The 24,329-nt window shown below is 46.8% G+C and overlaps 2 protein-coding genes across 4 annotated transcripts in view; one reads left to right on the top strand and one right to left on the bottom strand.

The window, feature by feature from the left end:
- Positions 1-1,468, bottom strand: part of SIPA1L3 (signal induced proliferation associated 1 like 3) — a 239,227-nt gene extending 237,759 nt beyond the window's left edge. For all 3 annotated transcript variants that reach the window (XM_047834795.1, XM_047834794.1, XM_047834799.1), the window contains exon 1: positions 1,157-1,468. The gene's annotated coding sequence lies outside the window, so the exon portion shown is untranslated. The remainder of the gene's footprint in view (positions 1-1,156) is intronic.
- A 9-nt stretch (positions 1,469-1,477) lies between these two features.
- Positions 1,478-19,961, top strand: LOC125152664 (WD repeat-containing protein 87-like). Its single transcript, XM_047834802.1, has 9 exons — positions 1,478-1,614; positions 7,009-7,122; positions 8,120-8,287; positions 8,670-11,536; positions 11,988-12,256; positions 12,637-16,133; positions 16,257-16,295; positions 16,350-16,424; positions 16,722-19,961. Exons 2-9 carry the CDS (start codon positions 7,048-7,050, stop codon positions 18,438-18,440), a joined length of 8,709 nt encoding a protein of 2,902 aa, XP_047690758.1. The 5' UTR covers positions 1,478-1,614; positions 7,009-7,047; the 3' UTR covers positions 18,441-19,961.
- The last annotated feature ends 4,368 nt before the right edge of the window (positions 19,962-24,329 follow it).

Genomic DNA, 24,329 nt, shown 5'->3' with positions numbered 1-24,329 from the left:
ACCATTTCACAGATGGGACACTGAGGCTGGGAGTGAATGTGTGGGGGAGCTCAGGGCTGTCATGTCACAGCCCACAGTTAGACAGTCTCTGGGCCAGATGGAGAACATTGAAGAAGAACAATTATAATACATAAGAGCTGTTACTTAGTAAGAGATGGCTCTGGACTAGGAATACAATCTCCGCAAATCTTTACAACCTTCTGAGACTGACACTGTCATCCCATTTTACAAATGAGGAACCTGAGGCTGTAGAAGAGGACATCAACTAGACCAGTGGTCTCCCCAGTGGCCCAGACCTAGATCTAGTCAGAGCCCCACCCTCAAAGGGTCTCTGGGACGCTGGGAAAAGGCTGAACAAATGGTACCATTTATTGAACGCTGACTATGTGCCAGCTGCTGCTCTAAGCACTTTACACATAGTATTCTCACTGCATCCTCCAAACAACTCTATGAGGTGGCTGCTATTAAAATCCCCATTTTACAGATAGGGAAACCGAGCCACAGAGAGGTGAAGTCAGTTGCCCAAGGTCACACGGCTGGTAAATGGCAGAGCCTAAATTTGAATCTGGGTCTCTGCCTCCCAAACCAAAGCTCTCAAAATAATTTCTGTTAACGGCAGCCATCCTGCACTGAGTGCTAACTATGGACTCGACCCTTTACACGCACACCTCCAACTAACCCTATGCTTATGGATAATACCCTCACCCTATTTCTTGGGAGCCAACAATAGCGCAAACACGTAGTAAGTGCGTTCTATGTGCCAAATGCTTTATTCGCCATATCTCAACATCTCAACAGAACCCCCCACCAAAAGACACTCTTCTCCCCATTTTACCGAAGGGGAAACTGAGGTTCGGTACGATTTCCTCAGAACGCAGCTCCCGAGTGGCAGAGGCAGGACGCGAACCCATCGGTACCCGACGCCCACTCCATGCTTTCATACAGTGCTGGGTAGCACGTCTCGAAAGTTGAATCATGTGGGCACAGGTCCGGCCGGGTCCGGAGGGCGCGAGTCCGGCGCCGCCGCCCCCAACAACCGGTGCCCACACCCGGCCGTCTGCCGGGTCCCCAGCCCGCGCTGACCCTCAGGGTCCGAGTGGACCCCAATTCCCCGCCACCCGTGCATGAGGCCACCCCTGCACCCGAAACCACATACCTGGGCGTCCCGGCTGCCCGCCCCGCGGGCCCCACGACCGCGGCGTCCGGCCCCGCGCCGTTCGCTGGAGACGCCGCCAGCTCCGGTGGCCCGAGTGACTTCCAGGCTGCCCACTTCCAAGCCGCTTCGCGCGAGGCCTCCTGGGAACTGTAGTTTCGCCCTAGGAGGCAGCAAACTGAAGAAAGCCTGGCGCGCAGGTACTGCCGGGAGCAGTAGGCGCAGCCCCGCGCCGCCTTCTGGGAATGGTAGTCCACCTGTCGCCTCGGTGCCGCTCCAGTCTCCAGAGCACTTCCGCAGCCCCGAGGGGCGTGAGAGATGGAGGCGTGTCTTCTGCAGACTCCAGCCCGGTGGCCGAGCTCTTCGTTCCGCGAGGGCGCTTTTTCCTTTTCTCCCAGCCCTGTCCGCCTCCAGCCCTCCTTCGGCGGATTCACCACCCCCCCGCCTCCGCAAGGCGCGAGGTACTTACCCCGAGGGCGCGAGCCTCAGGAGAGGCGGGGACAGCGGAGCTGTGCGCTAGACCCCCAGTGGAGGGGAGCGGCGGAGGAGGGCGTCTGTGCGCGCTCGCGCACGCGCGCTCGCCGGCCAACTCCGGCCTAAACGCCGCGGGCTCCCGCGGGGGAGACTTTTTTTTTCCCCTTTCGAACGCGCGCGCGGAGGCGCGCGCTGGGCTTTTTCCTACGGGCGCGCGTCAGTGCGCACGCGCGCTCACTCCTCTCCCTTCGGACACTCTGCGGAGCGCGGGGTTGGGGGGTAACTGCTCTGTCGGGCGAGTCCTCCCGCAGCATCCCCAAGGTCGCTCCTTAGGCGCTCCTTCTAGGTCTAGTCCTTCACATAGGAGCTCCCGGGTGTCGCCACACACGCCGTACCCGTCCCTTGTCGGGGGTCCTGTCGTCACAGGTAATAGGCATAGCCCCAGCCTCGAAGAGTAGGACACGCCCTCCTCCTTGCCCACGCGGATGGCAGGGATGCCCGAGTGTGTAGGGACTCGGATGTGGTGGCCTCTCTCCTGCGCAAGCAGCTCCAGAGCTCTTCCTTCGACGGAAGCCTCAGGACCCCCACCCACAGGGCTGCCCTGGAGGCGCTGTTAGCCACCTTTAAGTCGTTGATCACACATTCTGAGGGTGTCTAGTGCTTGTTGGGTACCTACCGCCTAGGAATTTTGTTCAGATTTAGCCCACCTGCTGACATAATCTAGAATCCGGCCCTTTTTTTCAAAAACTGGATGATACCACTCCAACTCCATAGGGGTTACCGAGGGAACTGGCTGGAAGTGCAAGGTCCTCTGTCAAGAAAACCCATCCGATACCTTTCCCACCTCATTCTTTCTTCCAAGAAGATGCTCAGTAAGACTTGAAGCAGGGAAGCACATATTCCTGGGGGAGGGCAGAGGGTCACTCATTTGCTCATTAATTCAACAGAAACGTATTAAACACCTACTTCATGCCAGGTTGGGTGACTGTGAGGACACCGAGAAGACAGTGTGCCTACCTTGAAGGAGCTAAGTCCGGTGGGCATATCAGACCACCGCCAGACAGTGACAATCTAAAGCGGGACTACCCAACAGAAATACAATGCAACCATATTTGCCATTTTAATTATTACATTAAAAAAATAGAGGAAGGTGAAATTAATATTTAACCCTGTATATCCAAAATAAGTTATGTTTAAAGAGAAAACATTTACATTGCTTCAATTTAAAATTTCATTTAACCCAAACTGAAATAAAATTAAAACTCTGAGGCATTAACAAAGACACTCATTTGTGGCAGAGGTTGTCATAGCAAAAGGTTGGAAACTGCCCAATGTCCATGAATAGAAGTTTGGATAGATAAGTGCTAAGTACCATGCAGCTGGCAACTGCTGAAAAATGAGACAGAACTATTGAGTATTAATACGAGTTAATCTCTGAGACATACTAGGTGAGAAAGAGGTGCAGGACAGTGTATGGAGTGTACTACCATTTCTAAGGATATTTTTTACACATACACTTGAGTATGTATAGAACACCTGCAAAAAGACACAACCAGGGTTACCTTTGTGAAGGGGAAACAAGAACAAGTTATCAGGTGTGAAAGGTGGCGTTTTCATTATATGCTTCTTAGTATCTTTTGGTTCTTTTTTACTATGTTCATTTTTTTTTAAGTTTTTTCAATGTTTATTTTTGAGAGAGAGACAGAGCACAAACAGAGGAGGGGCAGACAGAGAGAGACTACCATGTCCTTTTTAAAAAGTTGTTTAAAGGGAGAATGCTAGCTAAGTCATAGAATCATTATAAGAATTAAAACAAAACAATATATTTTAAATGCCTAGTCAGTTCCCAGGATTACCTCTGGCATTACAGCCCCCCTGCCAAATTAGGCCCTTCTGGTGCCAACTTTCTGCACCCCTGTTCCCTAATGTGAGAGCCACCATGCAGGGACCACCTCAGTGTGTAGAGGGCACATCAGTCTTCTTTTGGGTGGCCAAGTCTCCTTGTTATATGTACTCACAGCACTGTGTTCCTTTCCTTCTTAAAACTGCATCTATAGAATAATTTAAGTTTGAGAAGATTAAAAGTTGCAGAGAAGTTCAAAGAATGATATAACCCATTACTCAGAATTTCTCATTGTAATCAATTTTATGACAACTCTTTGGTGTCTGCCTTCCCTGCTGAACTATAAGCTCTACAGGGCAAGAACTGTATGCCCTCACCTTCCTAACACAGAGCATGAATGACCCGCAAGGAGCCTAGGGGCCCAATGGTGTCATGGAGTGCAGTGCCCCCTAGAGCCAATTCTCTTTATTACAAAGGCAGAGCTTGCCGAAATCTGGCCTTCCATCCCACCACCACTGACAAAGTAGCTTGGAGTGGACTGCAGCTAAGAAAAGTATGTGGTGCAGTGCCAGTCACAGACCTGGTTTGTCTCCATAGCAGGGCATACCAAACCTTGGCCCCAAGTACAAACTCCCCTAAATTGACTGCAGGGCTTGAATTCTCCCATTAGATCATCTTTGGGTTACCAAGATAGTAAAAAGTCAAGACTACTGGGATTAAGGCATCTGGAGCTGACTCCAGATTTGCTTGGAAGGATAGATAATGGGATTAGGGAACCAAATGTGGGTGAACTTTAGGAGAGAGGTATCCTCTGAGGGTAACGGGAGGAAGCTGGTATGTGGGTTAGGAGAGAGTGGCAAAAAAAATACAGGTTTGGGGTTTGAAGGCCTTCTTTCTCACTGACCCCCAAGGAATGTTGCCCCCAAAGGGTCCCAACCGCTTGCTTTTTGCAGGCTAGTCAAGAGAAGTTGGACCAGAGCAGATATTATAAACAATGGAAACTGATGACAGTGACTACAAATGTGTTACAAATGACTACTCTCTCCCTAACTCTGGGGTGTCGAGGAGCCAGTGGGGTAAATCTGAGCTATGGGGACTGGCCCACTGGGCCATCCACTGATGTGCAGGATGTGAAGCAGCTCACACTGGATCCTGAAATGTGGTCCAAGAGAGCAGCAAATATAGGGTTACAGGGGACTAGAATAAAGAAAGGTACGGCAGGAGGGCAGCATGCAGCCTTGGGGACAGTAGAGACAGAGGCACACTAGTGCCTGACAGTCACCAGTTCCCATTAGGTTTGTGGGTCAGAGAGGTTCCTGAGCACCAGCTGACAGAACCTCTTCCTCCTCTGATATGATAGAAGAATCCTGAACTATGGATTGGATCTGAACTGTGGATTGGATCTACCCTGTGTAGTCTTCAACAGCTCCCTTTTCCCCTTTGAATTCACGTTCCTCCTAATGTATAATGGAGATGAATATTATCTCCCTCTCAAAATTCTTTTGAGAACTAATCAAGTGATTGGTGTGAAAACTTTTGGGGGAGGGGGCTCTAACCCACTCTACACATGAGAGGATGATGACAAGTTTTGCCTACTGTTTTCCCCCAAACCCAGCCACCAAGTCTCTGTGGCAACACAGGGTCTAGGCTTAGCCATGCCAGAGGGTGGATTCTGCTGACCTTGCCTCAGGAGGCCCACACCAAACTGATCTAGAACTCCAAATACTCTCCAAGTAAGCAGTTCTCAGATTTCAGTAGGCATAAAGATCAGCAGGAGAGACTGTAAAACTCTACCCTCAGAGTTACCAATTCTTTAGATCTGGTGTGGGGCCTGATAATTTGCATCTCTAACAAGTTCCCAGGTGATAACCTACGCTGCTGGCCTAGGAGATCACACTTCAGGAGCCACTTCTTAAAACTGAAAGTTCATCAGTTTTCTTTCATCTGGCAGGTACAAGGATAGCCTCTAGTGCCCTCTGCTGACCAGACTATAAATTTAGCTGTCACGTTTCCAGAGCAACTGAAAAGTACAAAGTATGGTTTGGAAAGAAAGAAATACTTGTCTGAGAACTAAACCAGTCTAAAAACAGCAATCGTTGTTTGTTGCTCCAGAGTATACTTAAAAAGGAATTCACAGGAATTATCTTATTTGATCTTTGCAACAATCCTGTGAAGTAGGCAAGACTGATATTTTCATTTTACAAATGAGGAAGACAAGCCCATCGTCAGACCAGTAATGCCACACTCCCTGACAGAGGGGGCTTATTAAAAGTAGGATTCCCAGGGTGTCTGGGTGGCTCAGTCAGTTGAGCGTCTGATGCTTGATATCACCTCAGGTCATGATCTTACAGTTGTGAGATTGAGCCCCATGTCAGGCTCTGCACTGAGTGTGGAGCCTGCTTGGGATCCTCTCTCTCTCTCTCTCTCTCTCTCTCTCTCTCTGTCTCTCTCTCTGACTTGCTTGTGCACACTCTCTCAAAATAAATAAATAAACTTTAAAATAAATAAAATAAAACAAAATAAAATAGGGGCGCCTGGGGGGACTCAGTCAGTTAAGCTGAGTCTGGATTTCAGCGCAGGTCATGATCCCAGGATCGTGGGATCAAGTCCCACGTCGGGCTCTGCACTGACAGTGAGGAGCCTGGTTGGGATTCTTTCTCTCCCTCTTTCTTTGCCCTGTTTGTGTGCTCTCTCTCAAAATAAAGAAACTTTAAAAATATAAATTAAATGAAATGAAATAAAATAAAAAGTAGGATTCCCAATCCAAGAAGGAAAAGTAGAGGTTTGTCCTCATGAAGGCCACAGGGAAGGGAATGAGGAAGAGGATGATGAACAGCAGATGCATCACCGGTAAGAGAGATACTTGATTCTACAAGCCTGGGAAAACCTGCAAAGTCAAATGGCTGGATCCTTTCTCCAGCAGTGCAAGGAGGGGTCGACTCTTAGTCCTGGGCTCCATCCTCTCAATTTTCTGTTTCAGTAGTCAGACTTGAATGTCCATAGAAACACCTAGGGAAGTTGTCAGAAGTGAAGGCCCTTGGGTCCCATCTCCATGGTTCTGCTTCAGTAGGTCTAGACCAGAACCTAGGGTTCTCCATGTTAAGATGGCCCCTTCCCTAGGAATCCCCTTAGTGGAAGTCCAGGGACCACGCTTTGGTTACTCCTAGTCCTTGCAAAATACTCTCTTGACACACTACCAGCAGAAAAGAAATGTTATTTGCCTATGATGGTATTCTTTTCTGGCCCCTCTCCCTGCTTCCTTCACCTGTAATAACCTAGTGAGTTAGGACAGCCAATGCTGAGATTCAATCCTCCACTCTTTTATTTATCCTCCCTAAGCCTCAGTTTTCTCATCTATAAAGTGGGATAATACCTACCTTACTAGTAGCACCTCAGGATTAAATGAGAAGGCAGGTCTTATGCATATTTCCTGACATTCAAAGAGTGTTCAATAAACATGAGTTCATGAATTGATTTTTGTTTCCTAGTTCCTCAAAAAGTAGTAATGGCTAAGCTGTCCTCTTTTGGATTCCCACAGGTTTTTGAGCAATGGTCCTGACGCAGAATAATCAAGGTGATGGCTTCTTCCAGACTCATTCCCCTGTGGCAGGATTTTAAATACCTCATAAATGACACCATACATAAAAACAAGGTAATGTATATGTAGGACATAAACTTGTTATTGGCCTCTATCTGTGTTAATCGTTATGAGCACTTCACAGGAGCATAGATTTTTCCATGGAAGCAGGAAGCAGGCACAGTAGGAGATGGGCCATCAATTTCCAAATGAGTCTAGGGATCTCTTGCAAGTACACTTTGATAGTGGAAGGTGAACACTTTGGGGAGAGAGATTTTTCTCAAAGAGAAGGGAGAAGGCACCGGACAGAACATTTGCCAACCTCAGTTTTGCTATGGTTGGCTCTGTGTAAACCATCCCAGGTGCATGTTTCATAGCACATGCTCTATCACGGTGGGATAATACACACACTGTCTTCCTCTGTCAAGTTTAAAAGCCAGGTAGGGTTTTAGAACTTTAAGAACTTCAAGCTGGGGGCGCCTGGGTGGCTCATTTGATTGAGTGTCTGACTTCGGCTCAGGTCATGATCCCGTGGTTCATGAGTTCAAGCCCCGTGTGGGCCTCTGTGCTGACAGCTCAGAGCCTGGAGCCTGCTTCGGATTCTGTGTCTCCCTCTCTCTCTGCGTCTCCCCTGCTCACGCTCTGTCTCTCTTAAAATTAAATAAACATTTAAAAAATAAAAAAAATAAAAAGAACTTCAAGCTGCATGGATTTTTTTGGTCACACTCTGTTACATATAATGTAGGTATACGGTGGTGCCCTTGCCTGGGTAATGTGTTAAATGCGTCTTTTATGACATAGAGAACAGGTATGTTGGGAACATGATTTCCCCTGTGCTCACACTATGAAATTTGCCCATATAGGCCCTGTAGGGGTTCGGTTCTCTCTTGTGTTGGGTGTTGTGTGGCTCGCTTGTGAAGCGTGAGTGTCCTACAAGCGATAAAGCTGTGCATGTGGGGGGGTAATGGGCACGAGGCGTGACTTTGGGAACTGCTTCAGTTGTGACTTGTGTGAGAATATACTTAGTGCCTGTGTGCCCTGGCCTCTTCACTTATGCCATACCTCTCCCCAGCAAGCTTCAGATGACTCAAACAAGGATGTAGTTGTGCTGAGCGACCGGTCCCAGATACTGTTCAGAGAGTCTCGCCATCCTCACAATATGCCGCTTATATGCCATTACTTCAGCGATGCCAACTTCTTTGCCTCCCTCTCTTGGGTGACAAGCACAAAAGAAATACAGGTAAAACTGCCAAGCTTTTCTTCTCCTTCTTAGCCCATTCTACAGGGGCCATGCCCACATAAGCTCTCACCCCAGACCAACAAAGGAAAATCTACCTCTTGATGAAAGTGACCTAGATCTAAGATTCCCCCCTCATCCTTTCTCCGATTACAGTCTCCTCACTGAGTAGATTTTCTGGTTCCCCTAAAGTAGGCTAAGGTTAGGGAAGGGGTCCCAAGCTTCCTGCTTCTACCATATTCCCAATTCCCATAACCAGGGGGTAAAAACACTCTAGAGTCTTCCAAGTCCTCTTCAGGACAAGAATGGGGGAAAACAGTGGACTATTCTGCCCTTTCCTCATCTACTATCTCTTCTAGGCAGTTTCCATCTTACTGTCTTCTAGGCTATAGTATGGATGAAGAGCAAAACTGAGGACATGGTCGAGAAGAGAGTATTCTCCATGACTGAACGGTTGCCGCCTATCCAGTCCATGGTCCACACAGGTTCCTTTCACATCCTCGTGGCCTACTGTGGCGACCTGATCCTGAGGCTCTTTGGGGACCACTTTCGGTCATTCAAACCCCTGAGTATAGTGCCCTGCCGCTTTAACATCAACTGCCTCTGCTATGACCCAGAAATGAAAATGCTTCTGTCAGGCAGCCTGGGGGCCGTTGTCACTTGGATCATTGAGCGGAGTGGCAAGGGCCTCCAAATAGCCCACATGGTTCCCATGCCTGGTGATGAGCTTGTCCAAGACATCATGCTGAATGGCCCCAACAGCTCCCTCCTGGCCCTGTGTGAAACTATGGTGAGGGTCCTCGAGCGCCAGGGCCACGGCCAGCTAGCTGAGGTCGAGAGGTTCACTTCTACCACCAGTGGCTCCTCTATCACCTGCTGCTTCACCTGTTTTGACCAGGGCTTTCTCTATGCTGGGAACAACACTGGAGAAATCCAAGTATGGAGCCTCATTCGGGGCCACTCTATCCATAGTTTCAAGGCCCATTTCTCATCAGTAGTCTGTATCCGCAGCCGGCCCGAAGCCCACACCCTGCTGACGGCTGGCAAGGAAGGCTTAATCAAGGAGTGGAACCTCACTTCCGGGAACCTGCTGCGGTGGCTCGAACTCGAGGAGGAGCTCTGTCGACTCCAGTTTATTGACAGCATTACTTTCTTCTGCCAGACTACCTTTTCTTTCTCCTTGCGCCGTCTGCCCTGCTTCTACAGCCTCTTCAATGTCTGTGGCTCTGCTCCCCAGCAGGTGCGTCGGGTCCGCTGCGGTGATAACTGCTTCCGGATCCTGTGCACTACTGACGATGGCTTATTGCGCTTTGTGTCCCCAGTCACAGGGGATCTTCTGCTCCTCACCTGGCCCTTCTCACTCCTGGACCAGGCTGTGGATTGGGCCTATGACCCAGAGAAAGAGGAGCTCTTTGTAGCGACAGGCAGCGCAGATGTGCTGGTGTTTGACACGACCCGTTGCCCATGCCCGGCCAAGTATCTCTTGTGCACCTCACCTGATTCTCAAGACTGGGTACAATGCCTGGCTTACGGGCATTTCTACCTGGGTCGGGGTCTACAAGGACTAATATTCTCTGGACACCAGAGTGGTGTGATAAGAGTGCTTTCCCAGCACAGCTGTGCCCGAATAGAGAAGTTCATGCATTTTGGAGCTGTACTGGCACTCTCTACACTGCCTGAAGGGCTTTTTGGTAGCCGAGAAAACGCTTTGCTCTGCTCCTATGGAATGGATGACTACGTCCACCTATCAGAAGCAGTGTTTGAAGGGAAGAAAGTACGTTTGAAGCCCCTCGCCAGCATCCTCAGCAGCTGTCACCTAAAACACCTGATACTCTTACCCAATTCTGTGGGTGCCATCACAGAGACTAACTGCCTGCGTCTCTGGAAGTTCCGTGCTTTCCTGTCCTCTGAGTCACAGGAAGGCTCGGCGTTCATAGAGACATTGCCTCTGCACCAGTGTACCATCACATCCTTTGACGTCTGCCTGTCCTTGAGTCTTTTTGTCACAGGTGGTATCGATGGCTCTGTCCGGGTCTGGAACTTCCATGGCAGACTTGTAGCTATGCTGGACTCATCACTGCACTTTGGCCCACTCTGCTTTGCAAATGACCGGGGTGACTTGCTTGTGACCTTTAACCAGAGTCTTTATCTGGTGTCCTGTCTCAAACTGCTTCACCCAACTCTGCTGTCTCGCCTTTCCTTTATGAGCATGCCAGATGAAGTGCTAGAGACCCCTAAGCCTTTCATGCCCAGCTTTTTCTTCTCCTTTGAGACCATGTTTGTGCCCAAGTATATGTACCTTGAAAAAGGGCAACAGGAATTAGTGGGACTGGAGGAACTGGTCAATAAGCGGGCCATTGCCTTTGACCATACGGTGCCGCATGTCATAGAAGATGAGCAAGGGAGTCCCATAGTACTGTCTGCCTTCGGACATGATTCTGAAACCGATTCGATGGAGGTGAGAAAATCTCATCACTCCCATTACGTGGTTCCTCCCCAACTACAGCTGACTACCTGGGAGGGACTCAACCCCTACCAAATACTGCGATGCTACTTTGGTAAAGGGCGGAAATGGCTGTTGGCTCCTGACTGCTACATCCCCAACTCAGTGATTCGTGCCCGTCTTTGGCCAGAGGGCAGTCCAATATTCCTCCAGTGCACCCTGCATTCACCTATGCGGGAAATAGAATGGGACAAGTCCCAACAATTCTTCTTCTGGCACAGTAGGGCAAAATTTGTAAGTGATGGAGGAGTATATTTACAGGAGAAGGAGGATGAAGACTTCATAGAAATGAGATTATCCAAGGATGTAACCTACAGTGTCCTTACAGACTCGGCAAACCGCAGTTGGCTGGGCAAAAAGATGAGTGAAATAGCTATTAATAGCCTGGTGGAGACAATCCTCAACATTATGATCCATGCTTCTCCACTCAAGTACCAATGCTGTATTGGTGCACTAGGGCAAATCTTTGCCTCTTACGAGGTGTCTTCAGCCCTGCGCTCTGAAACAGCCCATCGTCTACTGGATGATACCACCAATTCCAATCCACTGATCCGAGAGCTAGCTTGGGAAGGGCTGAAGCGTCTAGGAATGATTACTCATCTCTTTGCCATGCCTCTGGCCCAAGGATTGATGGACAAGGACCAAAGAGTGAGGAGTAAGGCCCTGAGCCTCATGGATGACACTGGAATCCACACTAAGTCCTCACTCCTAAACTTGATCCAGCACCAAGAGACCTTCCAGGAGATGCAGTAAGTTTTTTGTGCCTTCTGCAATTCTTGACTAGCCTCTAGTTTTCTTCTCCCCTTCCCTTCCTTCACTATCTCTTTGTACCTGTGCATTCACTCTTCCTGTCCTTTTTCTCTTTCATAGTCTTTTACCATTCCTAGACCCTCCTGACAATCCCCACTGCTCACTCCTGTCTCCCATTTCTTCTCCTACTCCTGTGTGTCCCTTACTTCTCGAAGTTCCCCTTTTCATCCTTTTCTCCTACCCCTACAGTCCCCATACAAACAACTCCATTCATTGCCACCTTGGCTTTCTAGATTTCTTCTTTCTTCTTGGACTTTCTTTACCTCAACATACACTGTCTCTTGGCCACTTTGCCAAGCCCCTAACCTGTTCCACGGTAGTTCTTTCCTTCTCATTCTCCCTGTTGTCTCTGACTTACCATGTCAGAGGAATCTCCTTTGACTTTCATAGGCGGGAAATGATTGGGGAGGAATCCCTGGACCATCTGCTGGGGATGCAGGCAACAGATCTACAAATCCTTCACACTCAAGTGGAGCAGCGACTGAATGAAAACCTGACCTTGTCAGAGGGAGACAAAAAGCCTGCATTTTCTTTAGAGGTTGCAAGAATTTCTGAACTTTTGTCCCTTTCCAAGAAACCTGAAGTTCCTAAAGAATCTGAAGTTGCCATCAAGCCCAGCAAAGGCCAAAGACGGGGCCGAGCAGGGAGAAAAAAGCACAGTATGTATGGGGTGATCTGGTTCATGCCTCAGGGTCCCCAAGAGGCAACACAGTTAGGGCTAACATGGGTCAAGAGATATCAACCAGGTAGGACTAGAGACAAGTAGACAGATGTTTTCACCAAAAGAACTTTCCTAGGAAGAATCTACCCAAACTCAGGGAGACTTCAAGGCTTATGTTTATAGGATTTGGGAGGGGGGAGGACTGGAATAAAGTAAGGAGAATCCTTTTTTTTTTTTTTTTTTTTTTAAGCCTCAGCCCCCTCTGTTGCTACTTCTTTTATGACAATTCCTCTTAGCTCATGCCATTAGTGGGAAGGGTGTGACTTAGGCCTTCCATGCCATGCCTTCCTTATCTATGTCTCATGATCTTCCCTGCAGCCCGAAAATTATGGCGGGCCCTCAAGAAAATAAAAGGGGCTGGCAAAGCACCAGGTCCCTTAGAGGGTGAAAGTGACCAGAGTGAAGCTGCACTATATGAGGTGAAGGATACAGCCATCCGTTCTGGAAGGTCTTCAACCGTAAGTGTGTTAAAGATTTCAAAAGATGCTGAACAACAACCTCCAGAGGAAGACACTCCAAAGGACCATACTGCACTGACCCTGAAAATGCTGAGGAAATTACATGACAGAAGAGGCAAGAAAAAAACAGTTAAGAAGCCCCTAAAGAGGCACAAGAAGAAGACAAAAGAATCTGGAGTTACAGTTGAGAAATCTCTGTCTGCTGTAAAGGTTGAACCTATTGTGAAGACGCTGAAGGCCAGAGGGCGAGGTGCCTCTGGAGTGCCTGGCCACAGGGCCACCCCTGGAGATGGCTCACCATGGCGGGATGCTCTGTGTCGTCTTATGACCCTGAGAATATCTGGTTCCCAAACCAAAATGTCAGAAGCTCTAAACATGGAGCTAGTGACCATGGCTCAAGAGGTACTGGCAGATCGGCAGCCCAGTTGGGAACTTTTTCAGGAGATCTGCCCCTTTTTGAAGAAAAAAAGTGACATTCTGCTTGAGGACCTCAACTGGGATGTAGCCTGGCCAGAGGAGAAACCAATTTTTATTCGTGATGGGGCAATTAGAGAAGATGTAGTGATCAGGAGGGAGGATGAGATACCAGAGGCACATGAGCAAGTGCAAAAGGAAGCAAGCAACATGCCAAACTTGCAGGAAACCCAGGTGATTTCCAAAAAAGGCAAGAAAAAGAAAGTTATGTTTTTAGAACCAGGTGACCTAACCAAGGAAAAACGAATATCAAAGAAAGAAGAGAAGGAATCCTTTAAGAAGCCCTTTAAACAAGAGAGGAAAGCAGTCTGGCAGGGAATAAAAGTGGATAAAAAACAGAGGAAAGTGGCCAAAGGAGAGAGGGATGTGAGTCAGGAAGTGGAGGAAATGGCCAAACCAGAGGAGGGAGTGGTTGTACAAGAAGGAAGACCAGTTACAGAAGAGAGGAAGCTGTCTTGGCAGGAGTGGAAGAAGTCCTGGGATGAGTGGACACAGGCCCGTGGTGAGATGAGGATATCCTGGAATGAATGGAAGGAAGCTTCGGACAGGAAGCATCTTGAGGAAGAGGAGGAAGCACAAACGGATAAAAAGAAGCCACTCGCAGATGAGAAAAAGCTGGATGAGGACAAGAGGAAGCTGAGATGGGATGAGCGGGCAGAGATCTGGGAACAGGTATCAGCCAGGTCCAAGGAGCCACAGTTCAAGGATCAGGAGGAGGAATTGACCCTGGAGGAAGAAAAATTGTTTCAGGAATGGGGAGAAGGAGAAGAAGGAGGAGGAGAAGAAGAAGAGCTGAGACAAACCCAAAAAGAATATAAACAGGCCTATATCGAGAGGAAATGGGCCCAGGCTGAAAGAAAACGAGCCCAAGAAGAAAGGAAGCTGGCACAAGAAGAAGAGAAGTTAGCACAAGAAGAGAGAAAGCTGGCCCAGGAAGAGAGGAAACTTGCCAGAGAATATGGGAAACTGGCTCAAAGAGACAGGACAATGGCCCAGGCAGAGAGGATGTTTGTCCACAAAGAGGAAAAACTGGCCCAAAGAGAGGAGAAGCTAACCCAGGAAGCAGAGAAACTGGCCCAGAAAAGGAAGAAACTGGCCAAGAAATCTGAGGCACTGGCTCGAGAAGAAGAGAAAATAGCAAAGAAAGGAGGGAAGCTGGCTGAGGCAAAAACAATATTAGTCCAGAAAATGGAAAAACTGGAGCAGAAGGAGCAAGATCTGGCATTCCAAGAAAAGGAACTATCCCAGGAATTGGAGGAGCTGGCATTGGAAGAGGAGGAGCTGGCTTGGAAAGAAGAAGAACTGAGCCAGGAAGAGAAGGAGTTAGCTGAGGAGGAGGAAGGACTGGGCCAGGAAGAGAAGACACTGGCCTGTCAAGAACAGAAACTGATTAAGGAAGAGAAAGCACTGGCCCTGGAAGAAGAGTTGCTGATCCAGGAAGAGAGGAAACTGGCCAAAGACAAGGAGAAACTGCCTGAAGAAGAGGAAAGGCTTGCCCAGAAAAGGAAAAAACTGATGGAGAACAAGTTAAAACTGGCCCGGGAAAAAGAAAAATTGGTCCAGAAGAAGGAGAAACTCATAAAGAACAAGGATATCGTAGCCTGGAGGGGGAAGTCTCTGGCTCAGGAGAAGGAGAATCTGCTTTATGAGAGAGCAAAATTTACTCAGAAGAAAAATAACTTCCTGAAGTTCAAAGAAAACCTCACCCAGAACAGAAATAAATTAATTGAAGCAAAGGAGAAACTGGATGTGTACAAGAAGAAACTGGTTCAGGTAGAGGAGACACTGATGGAAGAAAAGGAAAAACTTTCCCAGAAGAAGGAGAAGCTGGCTAAGGCAGAGAAAAAGCTGGCCCAATTAGAGGAAAGTCTGGCTGAGAAGCGGCACAATCTATCCCTGGACAAGATGAAGTTAGCTGTGGAGAAGAGGGTGATATTTCAAGAACTGAAACTCCTCAGAGGAGAGTGGGAGAGCACCAAGGAAGAAAAGGCACTGGACATGGAAATGAAGAAACTGGCCCAAGAGAAGGTGAGGCTGGCTGAGGGAAAGCAAACTCTCTTCTCAGGAGAGACCAAAGAAGCCTTAAAACAGGGGAAACTGACTAAGAATGAGCTAGAACTAATCAAGAAGAAATTGTCACTAGAGGAGAAGATACTGGCATATGAAGATAGGATATTGGCCACAGAGCAAAGGGACATTGCCAAAGGAAAACTGGAATATACTAGAGGAGAGAGAGTGTATGCCCAGGAAGAGAGGAAGCTGGCCAAAGTAATAAGGAAGTTGGCTACAGAAAGGGAGGGCACTTCCAAGGAACAATCAAAAGCGAGCGGCAAAATCTTAACAGCACTTCAAAACCTTATCAAAGAAGAAACGAAACTGACCCAGGAAGAAATAGAGCTGACAAAGAGAAAGAGGTCATTCTTTGCAAAGGAAAGGAGATTGGGCAAGGAACAAAGTAAACTTGATGCTAAAGAGTGGGATTTTTCAGAGGAACAACTGGAAATAACCAAAGATGAGAAGAAACTGGCTAAGAAGCAGAGAAAACTGGCCAAGGAAATGAAAAGAATGATAAAGAAAGAGGAAGAAATAACCAAGGAAGAAAGCAGATTGGCCAGACAACAGAGAGAAATCATACAGGAAGAAGAGGAGGGAGCAGTAACAGAGGAAGAAGAGGTAATACCATTGCTTGAACAAAGGTCGAGAAAGAGAAAAGAGCTAAAGACAGTGGTTACAACAAAGGGAGAGCTTCCCAGTCAAGGGGAAAGTAGGGAGAGCTTTTCCAAGGAAGTGGAAAGCCTATTAGATGAAATAGAGGGAGAGAGCTTGTCTGAGGAGGAGGAAGAGGAGGAGGAAGAGGAGGAGGAGGAAGAGGAGGAGGAGGGAGTTGTGGGGGAGGGGGCGGTAAGGGAAGGGGTGATGGAGGAGGGGGTGGTGGAGGAGGAGGTGGAGGTGGAAGAGGAGGGAAAGGAGGAGGAAGAGAAGGAGGAGGAGGAGGTGCAGGAACAGGAGGAGGAGGAAGAGGAGGAGGAAGAGGAGGAGGAGGGAGTGGTGGAGGAGGGGGCAGTAAGGGAAGGGGTGATGGAAGAGGGGGTGGTGGAGGAGGAGGTGGAGGTGGAAGAGGAGGGACAGGAGGAGAAAGAGAAGAAGAAAAAGAAAAAGAGGAAGGAGAAAGAGGTGCAGGAAGAGGAGGAGGAGGAGGAAAAGGAGGAGAAGGAGGGAGTAGTGGAGGAGAGGACAGTAAGGGAAGGGGTGATGGAGGTAGGGGTGGTGGAGGAGGATGTGGAGGTGGAAGAGGAGGGAAAGGAGGAGAAAGAGGAGGAGGAGGAGGTGCAGGAACAGGGTGAGGAGGAAGAGGAAAAAGAGGAAGAGGAGGAGGAAAAAGAGGAGGAGGAGGAAGAGGAGGAAGGAGAAGAGAAGGAAGTATCAGTGGAGGAGGAGGAAGTATCAGAGGAGGAGGAGGAAGTATCAGAGGAGGAGGAGGAAGTATCAGAGGAGGAGGAGGAAAGCATCAGTGAGGAAGAGTCAGAAAGTCTGAGTGAGAAAGACTCACTAGAGAAAAGCTCACTGGAAGAAGAGGCAGACAAGGAAAAAGAGATCTTAAAAAAAGAAAAATTACCTAAGTTTCAAGAACAAAGACAAAAAGACCGAAGAGGAAGAGAAATAATCCCCTCTATTGGAAAAAGAATCCCTGATATCAAAGACAGTGCTATACAACTAAAAGTTCTGAAAGTCCCTTCCAAGAAACTGATCTCAATAGCTCTGGACAGGAAAGAGAAGATACCAGTGCCAGTGTCAATGAAACAAGTATCCTGGGAAGAAAAGGCCAGAACACTTGAGACATCCAGGACATTTCCAGAGTCAAGGTTTTTGGATAAAAAAGAACTGTTGAAGAAACATAAGCCCATACCTCTCCAAGTTTTGGATAGAGTTTTGCAGTCCCCAGAGCCAGACTTCAAGACCTCATGTTTATCTCACATATTGAGGAAGACCATGGAAGCTCACAAACTCCAAGGCAAACCACTAGGGCCCAAGTGGCAGTGGATTTTGTGGCATCATCCATCTCTGAGGAGACAGACTGAGGTACAATTACCTGTGCCCCAAATCTTGGCTAAGAAAACAGGCGCTGAGGTAAGACTCTCAGATGTAGAGTGGCTCCACCATGTCCTAGAACGGATGGAGGCAGGAGAACAGCTTTCTAGGGATAGTTTCCACAGATTGTGCCAGCTTCTCAAAGACCTCACCTCAAAGGGAAACCTAGACTGGATACATCTGGCCCAACTTGAAGCCATTGTGAACCATCACAAGCAGGTCCTGGAATCACGAAGTGCAAAACCCACTAAGGAGCCCACGGGTCCAAAGTACCTGAAAGTGATCCCTCCTATAAAAGGAAAGGAAAAGGAAAGCTGGTTAAAACCTCTGGCTGTCCCCCCATCAAAGCCTCCATTAGATACCCAAAGGATTCCAACCCCAAAGGGTATAAACTGGCACCTTCTAGGAGAGCCTTACAGGAGCGCACGGGCAGAGCAGATGTCCACTGCTCTCAGGGAGATGGAGATGAGACACTTTCATCCCACCACAAAAGCCATGTTCCCAGGTGCTGGGGCCTCTGTGGAAAAACAAACCCTTGCACTGATGTTTCAAAAGGACTTCTGGGCTTTTAAGGATAAAGGCAGGTTTCCCAAATTGCCCAAGCTGGAAAAGAAGGCACAGGCCGTCTCCAAGAAGAAGGAAGATCTGCCTCAATGGGAGACGTTTGTGGCACTCTACTATGTTCTGCGGATGTTGCAACAGCGATATGCAGATGACAGCGCCACTTGGATGGAACAGTTCTACCAGCTCATGGACCTGTACCACCTTAAGTCACCCCGAATCCAGAGGCTTCTGCAGGAGCTATTACTGAGGGGGGAGCCCCAGTCCCAAGAGATCAGCTACAAGGAGGCCCTATGGGCCACGGACCTAGCTCCTGGGGAGCGGTTGTTTTACCACCTGTTTTGTGGTGGTTCTCAGAACTCTAAGGGTCCCCTGGAGTTCCAGGAGGTGGTGTCCCTCCCAGGTCAGAATAATGTCTGTACCACACTTCCCATGGGCATTGCTCACTATGGGATCTTAGAACTCGCCTGGAAGAGCCTGCCTGAAGCGGATATTCACCTCACCAAGGAAATGCCCCACATCATTGCTCCCACCCCCTAATCTGGGACTGATGGGAGGTCAGGACTTTTCACTCCCACCTGGAGAAAGGCCTTGTCACCATAATCTAGACCCTTATCCCTAGGGCCCACATAGAGATTGGGCCAAGCGAAAGCCCTTTCCCTACCCAGCTCCAGAAACAAGCTTCGATATATGGAATAAAGAGGAGGCTCTCATTTGCAGCAGGCCCTGTAATTTGTGTCCCTGTTCCTCAAACATTGCTTCTCCAGAAAGGTAGCCAGGGAGGCCAGATATATATTCCTGAGAGTGAGAAAAGATCCCAAAAGACACTGGGCACTTACCCTCTGGAGGCCTTCAGCCAAAAGAGTCTGTCCTTGTCCTCTTCCTTCCTTGCTTCCCTCCATCCCCCCCTAAAGACCACAGGAAGGAAAGTATCTGGCACAGAAATGAATGAAGATCTGGCATTAATATAAAAGGCACTGATATAGTAGAAAGAAAATGGACTTTAGAATCAGAAGACCCGGCATCGTGTTTGGAGGTTTGCAGTGGAGGCAGACTCTACTCCACTGTTCATAGCTCTGCATGCTGATGGCTGGGAGTCCCAAATGGCAGGTGTGATGAGTGTTGAGGAGACCCTGAGTGTATCTCATGATCCCTTCCCTCTAGCGATGAAGGATACAAAAGTTAAAGGGAAGGGGTGGTAAAGTGGAGGAAGTTGTCCCTGACAGTAACTGTGTTCCTTCCCTGATCTCCTTTCCCTACCACGGGAACTTCAGAGTTGCCTCTCTCCAGGTAAGCTGAACCTTCCATCAGCTTTTGGTGAGCCATCTATGCCATTTTCTACCCCTCATCCCAAGCTCTCCTTTGTTATTCTACTCTCTATACCTGAGTTTAGCTTTGTGGGAGAAGCCAGGGGTAGAGGGCAAGAGAACATTGTGAGAAGGCGAATTCACCTCAGAGGCCAAGCAGTATAGGTCCACATGGAGAGTATAAGAGTTATGGGCGGGGACAGGAAGCCCCAAAAAGATGACTGACCAGGCAGCAGAAATAAGGATGGTCCAGCTGGCTCTGCATGCTTCATCCTTCATCCTTCCTTTCTGACCTCTGTTTGTCTATGTCAGAAAGACGATAGTGCACATACTGCCATTATCAGGGATGAAAGAGCCATGAACATCACTACAGACCCTGCAGGCATTAAAAGAATAAGGACTATATACTATGAATAACTCTATGCCCATAATTTTGACAACATAGGTGAAATGGACAAATTCCCTGAAACTCCCAGAAAGGGAACAGCAATACCTATCTAACTCATTTCGTAGGATATCAGTGGGTCCTCCAGTCAAAAATAAGACACCGTGACAAAACACACACACACACACACACACACACACACACACACACACACAATCTAGCTGCTGTGGTCCTAGAGTCAGGAATTCTATGGTTGGGTCTTTAGGGAGCCTCAAAACCTTGGTACTAGCTGTGACACTCTAGATATCCTCTTGTTGGTATATTCTTTTTATTATGAAAAATTTTCAATCTCAAAAGTAGAATAGTATTAAAACAAACCTCCAGATCCCTATCTCCTAGATTTAATCATAAACCTCTTGCAAAAACTGCTTCATCTATTTTTTTCTTTGTATTTTAAAATAAATCCCAGGGGCACCTGGGTGGCTCAGTCAGTTAAGCATCAGACTTCGGCTCAGGTCATGATCTCGTGGTTTGTGAGTAGGAACCCTGCATTGGGCTCTTTGCTGTCAGTGAAGAGCCTGCTTTGGATCCTATATCCTCCTCTCTCTCTGCCGTTCCCTGGCTTGCATTCTCTCTCCCTTTCTCTTAAAAATAAATGAACACTAAACATTTTTTAATAAAAATAAACATAAAAAAATAAAATAAATCCAGACATCATGACATTTAAACCCTAAATACTTTGATGCTCATCTCTAAAAAATAAATTCTCTTACATAATGATTTCACATCTAAGAAAATAATTCCTTCAAGTCATCCTATACTCTATGTAAATTTCGGTGGTGGTCCCCCAGAGGGGGGGGGACACTTTGTTTAAATCAGAATTCAAACAAGGTGTACATACTGCATTTGACTGTTACTTCCTAAAACTCTTTTAATCTTTAAATTTTATACTCTCCTCTCCCCAGTTTTTCACACTATTGATTTGTTGAAGATACAGAATCAGTTATCCTGTAGATTTCTCCACGTTTTGGATTTTTCTGATGTAGCAGAGGTTTGCAACCTGAGGTCTGGATGTGCTCTAAGGGGCCACGAAGCTCCTGAAATTAGATGAAAAAGAATGTACTAGCTACACCCCACTGACCACTGGAAAAAGTCTGTAGCTTTCATCAGGTTCTTGAAGTTCCTAAAACAAACACGTTAAGTTACCACTTAAGGAGACAGCAGAGACACCTTGGCCTTAGCTCAAATACTGCCAGTAATCAGCTGAATGGCTGACAGCAAGGGCCTTCCCTTCACTGGACCCTAGATTTCTCATTTCTGAAGGGATAATTACATTTAGGGCCTCTCCAGGACTTTAAAAATAGAGTTTCCAGCCCCACATCCCTCTCCTAGAATGTGTGCTCAGGGTAGTATGAGAGACTTCCCATACTGTGCACAGCTATCAACTGCTCTGAACCAGGAAACAGGTAATAGGGAATTGAACTTGGGTAAGACCTCAAAGGGAGGAGGACCTTACATTTCCTAGAAGAATACCACGTGCTCAAATTAGGGTGAGTGAATAAAGACACCAGAATGAGATTGGGAAATGGACCCAGACGTCACAAAGGAACTCTGAGATGGCTTGATTCTAGGCCTGGCGCACTCCAATGTTTAGAAGGGGGAGACTTAAAAGGGAGCTGCCAAAGAGACTGACAGGAAGCAGCCAAGAGTGTGAGAGAAGAACCATTAAAGAGTGGTGTCCAGAACTCCAGAGAACACGTTTCATAAAGGGAATCATAAACTGTGTGAAAGCTAGTGATAGGTCAAGTAAAAGACCAAGAATTGATGACTGGAGTTGGCAAACTAGATGTAATTGGTAACCTTGACAACTGTATTTTAGTGGAGTTGTGGGATAGACAGCCTGACTAGAGTGGGTTTAGTGGGGCACCTGGGTGACTCAGTTGGTTAAGCGTCTGACTTCGGCTCAGGTCATGATCTCATGGCTTATGAGTTTGAGCCCTGCGCAGGGCTCTGTGCTGACAGCTCAGAGCCTGGATCCTGCTTTGGATTCTGTGTCTCCCTCTCTCTCTTTCTGCCCTTCCCCTGCTCGTGTTCTGTCTCTCAAAAATAAACTAAAAAAATTTTTTTAATAAAAAATAAAAAGAGAATGGAATAAAAGCAATGAACTCTTTGGGATTTTGTTTTTGTTTTTTTTATACTTTTCATTTGGAAATAATTTCAAATTTATAAAAAATTGAAAAAATAAAATAATGCAATAAACCTATATAGCCTTATTCACATTCAAGTATTGTTAACATTTTACCTCATTTATCATTCCTCCCAAGCTCCACCCCACCTCAATCTGTATACACACACATACAGGTATGTGTGCATGTATGTGTATTACATAATATTTGAACTATTTGTTGGTAAGCTACATAAAACACTTCAGTGTGTATTTCTCAAGAACAGGGATATTCTCTTTTTAAAAAAAAAATATTTATGGGGCGCCTGGGTGGCTCAGTCAGTTGAGTGTCCGACTTCAGCTCAGGTCATGATCTCATGGTTTGTGAGTTCGAGTTCTGCATTGGGCTCTGTGCTGACAGCTCAGAGACTGGAGCCTGCTTCGGATTCTGTGTCTCCTCCTCTCTCTGTCTCTCCCTCCCATACTCATGCTCTCTCTCTGTCTCTCAATAATAAGTAAACATTAAAAAAATAAAAATAAATGTAAAAAATATTTATTTTGAGAGACAGTGCAAGCAGGGGAGGGGCAGAGTGAATTACAAGCAGGCTCCACACTGTCAGCGCAGACCCTCAATGCAGGGCTTGATCTCACGAACTGTGAGATCATGACCTAAGCTGAAATCAAGACCTAGACACTTAACTGACTGAGCCACCCAGGCGCCCCAAGGATATTCTCTTACATAACTACTGTATAGTTATCAATTCCATAAATTCAATTGATATAATACTTTAATCTGCCATCCAAATTCCAATTTCAGTGTTGTCCCTTGACCTGGTATCCTTTGTAACATTCTTTCCCTCCTGTTCTTGGAGCCAGTCTATAGTTATGTATTGCATTTAGTTGTCGTGTCTCTTTAATATCTTTTAATCTGGAATATTTCTATAGCCTTTATTTGCATTTCACAACATTGACACTTTTTAAAAAAAATTTTTTTAACGTATTTTTGAGACAGGGAGAGACAGAGCATGAACGGGGGAGGGTCAGAGAGAGAGGGAGACACAGAATCCGGAACAGGCTCCCAGCCTCTGAGCTGTCAGCACAGAGCCCGACGCGGGGCTCGAACTCACAGACAGTGAGATCGTGACCTGAGCCGAAGTCGGATGCTTAACCGACTGAGCCACCCAGGTGCCCCAACACTGACACTTTTTTACTGTGGTAAAATACACATGACATAAAATTTACCATTTTAACCTTTTAAATGTACAGTTCTGTGGCATTAAGTACATTCACGTCTTTGCAACCATCACCATCCTCCATCTCCAGAACTTTTTCATCTTCCCCAACCGAAACTCTGTATTCATTAAACACTAGCTCCCTATCTTCCCCTCCCTGCAGTACTTGGCAATCTCCATTCTGCTTTATTTTCTCTTTTTCTTTCTTTTCTTTCTTTCTTTCTTTCTTTCTTTTTCTTTCTTTCTCTTTCATTTTTTTTTTTTTTTTTTAGTAGGCTTCATGCCCAGCATGAAGCCCAATGTGGGGCTTGAACTCACAACCCTGATATCAAGACCTCAGCTGAAATCAAGTGTTGGATGCTTAATGGATGCAGTCACCCAGGCACCCCACCATTCTATTTTCTGTATCTAGGATTTTGACTATAACATTGCCATTTTTGAAAAATATAGTCTCCCTACCTACCCATCCCCACATTTAGTTGAACATTTCTTGTTTTGGATTCATCTGGCGTTGCTTCATAAACAGATCAAAATTATGCATTCTTGAGAATACTGTATAGATGATGTTCATCCTGCTAGTGCATCATATCTGGAGCACATGATGTCCATTTACTCCTCATTGGTAATGTTAATTTTGATCACTTAGTGAATGTGTTGCCCAATTTTTTCACTATATTTTATTGTTTATTCTCCTCCAAGAAAATCAAATATTAGGCTCCTCATCAAAATTTCTCCTTGGATTGAACATCCATTCATGATTCTTAATTAGTTAACTGGTTGATCTAATCATTGCCACAATGGCTGTAAAGTGGCTTTCTGACTGCAGCATTCCCACCAAATTTTCTAGTCAGCCCTCAGCCTCTTGCATCCTTGCAACATGCCCCCCTCATTTATTTTTTAGAACTTCATAACTTCCTGGAATAACAAGATATTCCAGGTTCATCTTATATCCACCCTTCTCCAGCTCTGGAAATAGCTATTTCTCTGGGGTGACCTGGTTCCTCTTAATGGGGAATGGTATTAGAAACTCTTTTTTTTTTTTTTAATTTTTTTTTTCAACGTTTATTTATTTTTGGGACAGAGAGAGACAGAGCATGAACGGGGAAGGGGCAGAGAGAGAGGGAGACACAGGATCGGAAACAGGCTCCAGGCTCTGAGCCATCAGCCCAGATAGAAACTCTTTTGTGAGTTGAATTATATCCCCTCAAAAGATATATTACAGCCCTAACCTGCAGAACCTGTGAATGTGATCTTATGTGGAGAAAGAGTCTTTGCAGATGTAATCAAGTTAAGATGAGGTCACACTGGATTAGAGTATATCGTAAATCCAAAGACTGGTGT

Source organism: Prionailurus viverrinus, chromosome E2, assembly GCF_022837055.1.
Source record: "Prionailurus viverrinus isolate Anna chromosome E2, UM_Priviv_1.0, whole genome shotgun sequence".
Taxonomy (NCBI): domain Eukaryota; kingdom Metazoa; phylum Chordata; class Mammalia; order Carnivora; family Felidae; genus Prionailurus; species Prionailurus viverrinus.
Note: the sequence above shows the minus strand (reverse complement) of the source record. Positions and strands in the feature narration are given on the sequence as shown.